Source organism: Salmo salar, chromosome ssa14 (genome assembly GCF_905237065.1).
Source record: "Salmo salar chromosome ssa14, Ssal_v3.1, whole genome shotgun sequence".
Classification (NCBI taxonomy): domain Eukaryota; kingdom Metazoa; phylum Chordata; class Actinopteri; order Salmoniformes; family Salmonidae; genus Salmo; species Salmo salar.
The window spans coordinates 70,705,846-70,717,492 of record NC_059455.1 but is presented as its reverse complement, the minus strand read 5'-3'; the positions used below and the strand labels follow the sequence as shown (position 1 = coordinate 70,717,492).

The 11,647-nt window shown below is 45.3% G+C and overlaps 1 protein-coding gene across 2 annotated transcripts in view; it reads left to right on the top strand.

The window, feature by feature from the left end:
- Positions 1-11,647, top strand: part of LOC106570222 (RNA polymerase II subunit A C-terminal domain phosphatase) — a 120,518-nt gene that overhangs the window by 10,830 nt on the left and 98,041 nt on the right. For both annotated transcript variants that reach the window (XM_014142316.2, XM_014142317.2), the window contains exons 6-8: positions 126-216; positions 1,117-1,283; positions 2,639-3,679. In XM_014142316.2, the coding sequence (XP_013997791.1) occupies positions 126-216; positions 1,117-1,283; positions 2,639-3,679 (1,299 nt within the window). The remainder of the gene's footprint in view (positions 1-125; positions 217-1,116; positions 1,284-2,638; positions 3,680-11,647) is intronic.

The following is an 11,647-nucleotide window of genomic DNA, read 5'->3' as shown; positions in this document are numbered from 1 at the left end:
GCTCTTTTTAAATAGGATGTCTAATGCGGTCTCTCTCTCTTTCTCATGCTCTCGCTCTCTCTCTCTCCTATAATTTATTGAGTCCATTTTTAAGATGTTTTTCTTGTGTGTTTCTGTGACTGTAGGCTTCCTGGACCCTGAGATGAAGCTGTTCTCCCACAGGATTCTGTCCAGAGACGAGTGCATCGACCCCTTCTCCAAGACGGGGAACCTGAGGTCAGACCTGGCTCTCTGTCTGGCAGAGCTGCTAGCACACACTGCTTTATGAAGCCCACGCATTACACTTTGACACATACCAGTAGCATCTTCCGCCAGGACATTTTTAAGAAAAATCTGTCCAATATGAAAAGGACACAGCTGATATGTTATCTTTAATTTAGACACTTTGGAGAAAAGGCATTCATTCAGTCAAGGACAAATTGATTTCCACTCAGCCACTACTGCTGAAGAATTCAACTGAGGGAATTCCTGTAATGATTGGAGCTACCAGACGTGTTGATTAAAACCTGGCATCAGTCAAGTCATCTAAAGTCACTTTGTTGTCTCCACAGACAATACAGCACTGTAAAACTGAGCCATCCAGCTCTAGCATGACAGCGCTATAGATGAGCAGAGGAAATAGCCAATAGCCATGCAGTATTCCTTCTAATCAGTGACTCCTGTTATAGAAGCCTGCTAGAACATCGTTCTCTTATTAAATCAAAGTCCTAATGGTAGAAAATGTGCTTCTTGTATAGTTCAGATAATGATTAGTAAGCGTGACAGACAGAATTAATTTCTACCCTGAAGGGATTCTGAGAGTCCTTCCCAAATGGCACCCTATTCCCTTTATAGTGCGCTACTTTTGACCAGGGCCCATAGGGAATAGGGTTCCATTTGGGATGTAGCCTATGACTGGGAGATGGCGAGAGAGCATAGCATTGTGCTCTGTTACTGTGGGACTTTGTTATTCCCTAAAGACACACTGCCTAGGGTGTTACACGTGTCAGAGGAGAGGGAGTGCCAGTTTCACTTATTTAACTCTTTCTCTCATTCTCGTTCTTTTCTACCTTTACTTTCTCTCCCCCTCTCTATATCTCTCTCCCTCTTTATCTCTCTCTCTCATCTACCCCTAAGGAATCTGTTCCCGTGTGGTGACTCGATGGTATGTATTATAGATGATCGGGAGGACGTGTGGAAGTTTGCTCCCAACCTGATCACTGTGAAGAAGTACATCTACTTCCAGGGCACAGGAGACATCAACGCTCCGCCCGGGTCTAAAGAGGCCCAGCAGGCAAGGAAAGGTACTGTATACAGGGTCTGAAGACAATGAGCTTAACATGGCACAGTGGGCACTGTTTTGAAGTGGTCAATACATGACGCACGGTGATCTATTAAAACAACCCTTTGACTTAGAAAAACAAGCCCTCTGAAAAACACTCCTCACTCCCTTATAAGGGCATTCAGTGTTTTGTCAGTGTTGCACTAAAGAAAAAAACACTACCTTCTAAAAACTGTCGCGTGACCGAAGTTCAGAGAGGAAGAGGTTTGATGGTTACTTCAGGGATGTGATTTCATCCTGGTCCAAATGCAAATGGAGTCTCACTGTTTTGATTTAATTTGCATCAACCGCTGCACCGCTCTCCTGCGTGGCTGACTGCTGCGCCGCTCTCCTGCGTGGCTGACTGCTGCGCCGCTCTCCTGCGTGGCAGACTGCTGCGCCGCTCTCCTGCGTGGCTGACTGCTGCACCGCAGAGGGAGGGTGAAGCTTTTTAAGAGAAATGGTTGTGATATGTAAATGTTATGATCCACAACAGAAGGGGTGGCAGGGAGGCAAGCGAGTTTTAAGTTTGGTAGTTGTGACGCGTAAAGTTGTTACGATCCTCTCAACACAGCGGTGAGAGGCAGAGAGGCGACTGGGGGACCTCTCTGTGGAAAATAAGGTCCGAATTGAACTTCTAGAACCGTGTCAGGCAAATGATCGTACCCAAATGCCAGGGTTGACCAGAATCCAAAAACGAAATTCATTAATCTGATAAAGATGGAATTAGAGCTACCAAGCCTTAACAGCACCTCTTCATCAACACTGTATTCATACTCCAACACCAAGCCTGGGTAGCCATAATGAGATTGGGTTCATCTGAACCGTGATTCCCTCTCAGGCGTAGTCTCAGGAGGGCGTGGGTTCTTTTCCCTCAGAGAGCCTCTCACAGTGGAGAGCTTTTTTGATTAGCAGTAGAGACAAACAGGACAAGCCACAAACGAGGGAGAGTACTTCTATGGGCTCCCAGGAGAGAATGACACACAGGCTGTTAGATCAATTAGGGAAGTGCTGCTGATTTCCGTGACATCACATGGACAGCTGCCAGACCCATGTATTTATCTATTCCTAAGAGTTTATAGATTACCTGAGAGGATAAAGTGCTGTGAAGAACATTGTTCTCTTGTTGAGGCATGCACCGTAGTTTAAACAGACCATGTTTTCAACGCTGATTCAGTGGCCACAGGTCAACTTGCCTTCATTCGGTTACACCTCCAAAACAACTTCAGTGAAATGTATTCACAGACACCCTCTAGTCTAGTGATTTTAAGTGACAAAATGTCTGCGCATGTGTTTTAATGTGCTAATGGCTCTTCCTGTGGTGTTGCTTTACCCCAGCCGGCAGCCAGGCCAGCCGACCGGCAGAGGCCTCGGAAGCAGCAGTAACGTCAGGGCCTACAGCGGGGCCGTCTGGGGGGTCGTCTGCGTCAGAGGAGCGGAGTAACGGCCGTAAGAATCAGCGGGCTAAAGACCACAACAACGAAGGGAGGGTGGAGTCAACAGTCCCCTCAGCCACTCAGGGAGCAGCAGCCAATGAACGGACTCAACCGGGCGAGGCTGTGGAGGAGGGGCGGGGTCAGGGCGTGGGGGCCGAGGCCAGCATGGCAGCACAGGTGAGCGACAGGACGAATGTGAAAGAGGAGGTGCAAGGAGGGGAGGAGGATGGCAGTAGGACAGTGGGCTCAGGGGAGGAAGATCCTCCTCCAGACCTCCATGAACCCAACAGCAACCTGGACTTTGACCTGTCAAGCGACTCTGACTCTGTTACGTGTAAACCACCCTCATCAGACAGTGAGGGGGAGTACAGCCAGACCAGGAAGTCCAAACAGGTAGGGGCGGAGCAGGCGGCAGTAGAGGAGCCATCAGGCGGTGCTGGAGGAAAGGAAGAGGGGGGTATTAAGCAGAAGAGCACCGGGGAGAACAGCTCCGAGGTAACAGGGGAGACGTCTGTGCTTGTCCTCCCTCCTGAGCAGGAGAACGGGTGCTCAGAACGGAGGGAGGCTCTGACGGAGTCCCAGAACAGTGAACAGTCAGGAGTCACCATGGAGGAGGAGGAGGAAGTGGACAAGGATGACCACCTCATCTACTTACAAGAGGTGTTGGAGCGTATCCATAGGGAATACTATGCCTGCTACAACGCCTTCCTCAGGAAGGAACGCCCAGAGACGCCTGATATCAGGAAGATCGTCCCGGAGCTGAAGGCCCGGAGCCTGGAGGGCACCACCATTGTGTTCTCTGGGCTGTACCCCACCAACTACCCCATGGAGAGAACCAGGGAGAACTACCACGCCAAGGCTCTGGGAGCAAAGATAGGCAAGGGCCTCCTGTTCAGCTCAAAAGACCCTGGCAGAACCACGCACCTCATTGCTGCTAGAGCAGGTGAGTTACTACATACATTGCCTTCAGAAAGTATTCACACACCTTGACTTTTTCCACATTTTGTTGTGTTACAGCCTGAATTTAAAATTGACTATATTGAGATTTTGTCTCACTGGCCTACACACAAAACCCCATAATGTCATAGTGGAATTATGTTTTTAGACATTTTTTAAAAATTAATAGAAAATGACAAGCTGAAATGTGTTGAGTCAGTAAGTATTCAACCCCTTTGTTATGGCAAGCCTAAATAAGTTCAGGAGTAAAAATGTGCTTAACAAGTCACATAAGTTGCATGGACTCACTCTGTGTGCAATAATATTGTTTAACATAGTTTATGAATGACTACCTCATCTCTGTACCCCACACATACAATTATCTGTAATGTCCCTTAGTCGAGCAGTGAATTTCAAACACAGATTCAACCACAAAGACCAGGGATGTTATCCAATGCCTTGGGTAAAAAAATATCCCTTTGAGCATGGTGAAGTTATTTATTACACTTTGGATGGTGTATCAATACACCAGTCACAAATATACAGGTGTCCTCCATCTTCTTTTTAAGTAGGGAGCCAATTAGCTTTCAGCACTTTGATTTCCATGACCGATCAACTTGATTTCTCATGGCTCTCTCTTGTCCCTCTGCGGTAGACATATGGTGAGCAATGTGTTTGGAACATCAAATTACAATAAAATCACAATACATACGGAATCGCAATACTTAGCGTATCGGCACCAAAGTATCGTGATAATACCATATCGTGAGGTCCCTGGCAATTCCCAGCCCTACTGGTTATGCCGTTGTTAATGGAAGTCTGAGTGGTGAGGTAAAACTACGGTCTGAACACCACACACATGGATGAAATAATTACTCTGTCAACACAGGGAGAATCTCAATTGCATTCTTCTCGCGTCCTCGTTCCTCACCTCCTCAAAGCCCATTGGAGGAGAAGGTCAGAGAGGATGGATTTTTCTGGATCTTCCTCGTAGCCTGTTGATCCAGCAGGTCAGAGCAGCACTATAGGGCCAGCATGGTCTGACTCATTACATCCATAATGACATGATGATCACCTCTCAAATGCATCAGTCTGACCCCAGTTCACGCCTCAAACACATAAGAGCCTGTCCCCATGGTCCATAATCCTCTCAATCACATCAACTATCCCATTTTTACTGGTTTCCAGTTCACTGGTCCAGGTCATTTCGAACGTCTGTTTATGCGGTTGTTAATTGCTCGTTTGGCAGAATAAAACAGTTGGCTCATTCACAATCATTATCAGATACTGACTGGACTACTGAGAGAGAGAGGACCTGTGTACTCTCTGCCAGGGTGCTAGGTCTCTGTCTGTTTCATTGGGTCCTGAGACCAAACGAACTAGAGAAGAGCAGAAAAAGCACCATCCAAACAGCCTGAAGCGTTATGTTTTCACTTGAAAGTCAAGTGATTTTCCTTCCCAAAGTAAATAACCATTTGCAAAGGAAAAAGCTGCAAACAGCATTGCAATTGTCTTTGTTAATAAGAAACATCAGGAAGAAGAGTACAGTATAATGGTTGTTGCTGACGGAGTTAAATCACAATTAAACAAGGCAACAGTTAACATGTCATCCCCCATGAATGATGCATTGTCCCCCTTAGGCCAATTGAGATCGTGTGTGACTGACACTTCAGTTCGTTACTATAGGTCCCACCTCGGGCCAATCAGTTTCATTTTGTTAATGCCGGTTCTCTATTGCAAGACGGGTCATTCACCCATCTTTCGTCAAAATAAAGCCAGTGCTATCTGCGATATTTTGTGTGACGAACGTACTAACTGACAGAGACAGGTCCACTGTACCCTCCCCAATTTTCATCGCAATACATCGACATAATAGACCAGTGGAAGGCAGCCCTGGATTACCGCAGGCATTTCAGGGTTTTGATTTAACCTGGAAGACCAGGTGTGTTGAATTTAGTCAATCACTGAGCTGATCAATTAGCTCAGTTGGTCAGGTATGGTGCCTAGTTGGGACATCATCCTGCAGTCCCTACGGCACTCCTCCGTGAACAGTGTTGCCTACCTCTGTACCAGGCTATTGATCCCATCAGGCATGGATGCTTACATTGATTTAGACAGGGGTCCTGAAATGCTCTGACTGAAAAACATAAACTAAAAGATATTTAACACAGTCGGTGTTCCAATTCATCCCAAAGGTGTTCGATGGGGTTGAGGTCAGGGCTCTGTGCAGGCCAGTGAAGTTCTTTCACAAAGATCTCGACAAACCATTTCTGTATGGACCTCGCTTTGTGCACAGGGGCATTGTCATGCTGAAACAGGAAAGGGCCTTCCCAAACTGTTGCCACACTGTTGGAAGCACAGAATCATCTACAATGTCATTGTATGCTGTAGTATTACGATTTCCCTTCACTGGAACTCAGGGGCCTATCCCGAACCATGAAAAACAACCCCAGACCATTATTCCTCCTCCACCAAACTTTAGAGTTCGCACTATGCATTAGGGCAGGTAGCGTTCTCCTGGATTCCGCCAAATTCATCCGTCGGACTGCCAGAATTTGAAGTGTGATTCATCACTCCAGAGACTGCGTTTCCACAGCTCCAGAGTCCAATGGCGGTGGACTTTACACCACTCCAGCCGACGCTTGGCATTGCGCATGGTGATCTTAGGCTTGTGGGCTGCTGCTCGGCCATGGAAACCCATTTCGTGAAGCTCTCTACAAACCCTTCTTGTGCTGACGTTGCTTCCAGAGGCAGTTTGGAACTCGGTAGTGAGTGTTGCAACCGAGGACAGACGATTTTTACGTGCTTCAGCACTTGGCGGTCCCGTTCTGTGAGCTTGTCTGGCCTACCACTTCGCAGCTGAGCAGTTGTTGCTCCTAGACGTTTCTATTTCACAATAACAGCACTTACAGTTGACTGGGCTGCTCTTGCAGGGCAGAAATTTGACGAATTTACTTGTTGGAAAGGTGGCAACCTATAACAGTGCCACTTTGAAAGTCACTTAATGTACAGGCCATTCTACTGTCAATGTTTGTCTCTGGAGATTACATGGCTGTGTGCTTGATTTTATACACCTGTCAGCAACGAGTGTGGCTGAAGGGGTGTCCACATCCTTTTGGCTATGTAGTGAATGTACTGAATTTCGTGACTTTAGGTCAAACGGGCTGAGGGGCATGACCTTTCAAAGTTAGGATTTTCATTCTCTTGTTATAGAGCCACCATCTGGTCGATGTGTAATTTTGTAAAGGCCGGATCTATGGCAAGACATATGATTCACCCAAGTTTTGTCAAAATCATGCCAATGCTGTCTGAAATATCGCGTAGGAAAAACATACGAATGTACTAATGTACTGAGACCAGATCCACAGTCATCGTGGGGGACAATTGTGGTTGGAAACTAATTCAACAGTGTTCCGTTAAGGTATCAGGTTTCTAATGGGGAAGGCAGGGATGTGTCCCAAATGGCACCCTATTCCCTTTATAGTACACTACATTTGACCAGAGCCCTATGGCCCCATTTGGGACGCAGGCCATGTCGGGAAGAAACAGGCTGGAGTAGGAGGAGAAAAGATAATGGCCCTTCTAACTGTTCCAGTGACATCATCTGCTCAACACTTTCAACCTCAACATCTAGCAGAGAGAAGGGTTTTAATGGGATGGCGAAGTGATATTATGTTTTCTCTCTGTTCCTCCCTATTAGCCTAGTAAACAGGCTAGAAGACTCTCTCCTCCATCACTGTAAATCCAGATTCTCTAGAGAGCTGAACCATCCTCAATATTAGGCCTACTTAAGTGATGAAACAGAGAGCCATATATCCTATAGTACATATTCTCTCCTGAATTTAATCCATTAAAGAAATCCAAACAGAGACTAGCCTAAACTGTTTCTGAATTGCTTTTCTCATCTTTAGCTTTCGCATATTCCGGTCCCTAATGGGTGTAGAGGATATCATGCTTTGCTATTAGAGACATTGCGCTGTCGTTTGGATTGTAAGATGGATTCTAGTGAAACGGATCATCAGACTGAGGGTCTATGGCTATTGAATCTGTACGTGGCTAGTTGTGGCTTGCACAGTGAAGCCCCACAGTGACCAAGTAGGCTGTACAATTACCAAGTATTACTGATTTTGATGAACACGTACAACTATAAGACAGACACCATTAGCTTGTCGCTGTTCCATTTAAAATTCTGCCGCTTTGTAGCCGTGATTTCAATTTGGTCTCGCAAAGCACTTTGCTGGCGTTCAATCAAATGGCACTGTCAGAGTTCCTACTGACTGAAATGAGGTCTGGTTTGAATTGCTAACATGACCCATTCTTCTAAAGATAGAAGACCATTACCAGTCTTCTCTTTTCAGTTATAAAGGGGTGAAGATTCCATTAACAAGACAAGCATGGACAATGAATACAACTGTGTTCTTAGATTCTCCCGTAACATTCATGTACTTTAGGATGGGAGACTGGTTTCACATTTCGAGTATGCAGAGTGGCAGACATCCCTTTTCAGTGCCATTTTTAAACGGAAATCACACAGGCACCTCTCTTCAGCCATTAGAGACACGTGGACGGTCTGAGAGACGCAGGCTTTATAGGGTCACCTGACATTCCAAATGTCACAAGTACCTTCTTCCTGCTCTTGGAAACCCATTGACTTCAGTGATGCTACTCTGAAAGAGGAGCAGGGAACAATTGTCTGGCTGTGCCAAACAGATGATTACTTCCCTTCCATCTTTCAGAGTAGCATCATTTAAGTATGTGGGGCTGACTGTCTGACTGGTTGGCTGTCTGACTGGTTGGCTGTCTGACTGGTTGGCTGTCTGACTGGCAGGCGAACGTCATGTCTCTAAAGGAAGGCGCAACAATAGCCCAGCGTGATGCTGTTTCTCATCCAATCCAACGTGCCCTCAGACAGCAGGCAGCGTTGTCGTGGAACTGGCTCTCTCTGAGCTTCACTTTGCAATCAACGGTCCGTGGTCTGTATGTCAGAACCGGACAAAATCAACCACGGAGAAAAGGAAAATGGGAGAGAGAAGGACCACTTAACGGCACAGCAGCATACAGGGCCCCACTTCATGTGAAGAGGCAATGTTAAGAAGCAGCCATTGTGTGGGCTGTCGGTACAAGAGCATAAGACAGTCTGGCATTCATTGTACTGAGATTTATATAGCTTCTTGATTAGGTGATTGGTTATTTTAATTGCATCTTAAGACAAGTCTGGTGGTCAATGGTCAGGACCACCATGCCATGAAACTCCACAGTCCTGAGTCTCCCCGGTTCTCTCAGCATCTCATTTTTTTTCTCTCGTTCAAGTGGACAAAGCCACAGGGCCAGTATGTCAGCACTGTAGACAGCAGTGAGATTAATAGCCTTCACATGGTTGTTACTCTCCATCACGCTGACATGCGGCTGATCAATACCTGTCTGTCTGAATAGCCTACATGTCTGTCTCTGCTGGAGAGAGGGGACATCTGACTCACCACTCAGGTAGCGCTGGGAGGCAGGCGGGGCTGGGAGGAGTGCTCTGGAGCAGCCAGCTGAGAGCACGCACAGCATGAATAGAAAAGCACTGCTGGTGGCCTATGGGAAATGGTTTCTTTTATGGTGATTTAAAAAGAGAATATGGGGGGGGGGGTTCGGGCTCACTTGGGATGACAATGTCTTATAGTGATTGTCTAGAAGGTCTATGTCCCTAGAGTTGAAAATGTGTGATAGCAGTGCAGCGATGGCAGCTTTGTGTTCTCACTCTTTCTTTCATCCCTCCATCCCATTCATTTTCCCCATAGGGATATTCCCATATGACAATGTCATTATACAACAAGTAGTTGCTCTCTTACAGTGCCTTCAGAGTATTCGCCCCCTTTTACTTTTTCCACATTTTGTTGTTATAGCCTGAATTAATTTGTTTCACTCATCTACACACAATAACCCATAATGTCAAAGTGGAATTATGTTTTAAAAATGAAAAGCTGAAATGTCTTGAGTCAATAAGTATTCAAACCCTTTGTTACGGCAAGCCTAAAGTTCAGGAGGAAAAGTGTGCTTAACAAATCGCATAATAATTTGCGTATTGGTTAACGTGATTTTTGATTTTCTACCCCATCTCTGTACCCCATACATACAATTATCTGTAAGGTCCCTGAATTGAGAAGTGAATTTCAAGAACCCATTCAAACACAAAGACCAGGGAAAGAAGGGCACTTATTAGTAGATTTATAAAAAAAGCAGAATATACCTTTGAGCATGGTTATTAAGCAAGTTATTAATTACAATTTGGATGTTGTATCAATACGCCCATTCACAACAAAGATACAGGCGTCCTTCCTAACTCAGTTGCCAGAGAGGAAGGAAACTGCTCAGGGATTTCACCATGAGGTCAATAGTGATTTTAAAACAGAGTTTAATGGCTGTGATATGACAACTGAGGATGGATCAACAACATTGTAGTTACTCCACAATACTAACCTAAATGACAGAGTGAAACGAAGGAAGCCTGTACAAAAATATTCCAAAACATGCATCCTGTTAGCAACAAGGTACTTTTATATACTGCAACAACATAAAAATGGATACAAAGCATTATGTTTGGAGCGAATCCCAGAGGAAAACCCTGGTTCAATCTGCTTTCCCATAGACACTGCGAGATGAATTCACCTTTCAGCAGGACAATAACCTAAAACACAAGGCCAAATGTACACTGGAGTTGCTTGTCAAGAAGACATTGAATGTTCCTGAGTGGCCTAGTTAAACTTCTCAAACAACATTTAAAATGTATCAGGGTTTCCTTTTTAAAGCAATTTAGACAGGCAATTCTGATATGTCAAAGTTCTGTTGACCTGAACATTCTGGAAATGTCTGACGGATAGCTGTGAATATAAGCTTTCCAATGATACATGATCAAAGGGTATATGTGACCAGTAACTTGTTTTACTGACATTGTTTGTCATATTGTAAAATCCCTATGGGGGGAAAAGAGTGGGCTGGAGGGATGAAGCTGCCATTGCTGCACTTCTATAGCACGTTTTCCAACTCTGGGGACAAAGACCAAGTGAGCTCGACTGCCCAAATTGTGGCGTCCGGTTCACAGACTAATGTATTAGCTTCCTTTTTATATATATATTTTTTTATTTTCAGTCATCTCAAATTTCAGCATTGTCAGTCAGATCATATTCAGAGGATTTGTCTGGCCGCTGTTGCAGTGCAGTCTCAGGGCTAACCTCTTGTTCTGGATCCCTGGCTTGTAGCTAGCTACAGTCAGAACAGAAGAAACCTGTTTCAGACGCATCAGATACATATGGGGAGAAAATATGGCCAAAAATGAAAGACTGTTGATGTGCAGAGCACGGTCAGTACTTGTTGCCGTGAGATGGGCTAACCTTGTGTTAATTAGGTACGGTGTTCTGATGAGGTACGCTGCTGCTCTTAGATGCAGTTCTGTGTGTCAGACATCAATAGCCCCAAGTCAAATGGAAATTGCTGCTCCCAGCCCTCGTCTGAACTTAGGTAATGCCAATTAAACAGAAACTGATTGTCAATGGAACCTAATGCATTGGTGGAAAATGAAATGCTTCAGGACAATTGTTAATTGGCTTTGAATGTATGATGGAGGCTACAGCCGAAAGTTGGTTTTAACAATAAAATCAACTTCCATTGTCATCCGAGAGTTGCTGGATATTTCTCTCTTCAGTTTGCTCTCTCTGGATCGAATCCCCAGCTGACAAGGTAAAAATCTGTCGTTCTGCCCCTGAGTAAAGCAGCTAACCCGCTGTTCCCCGGGCGCCGAAGACTTGGATATCAATTATGGCAGCCCCCCGCACCTCTCTGATTCAGAGGGGTTGGGTTAAATGTTGAACGCATTCAGTTGACAACTGACTAGGTATCCCCCTTTCCTTTTATTTATGCAGCTTGGTTGTTAAGAGTGGTATCTAACGACAGACAGTTAATTCCTCTTCTTGATTGGTTGATTGATCCTAGCTAT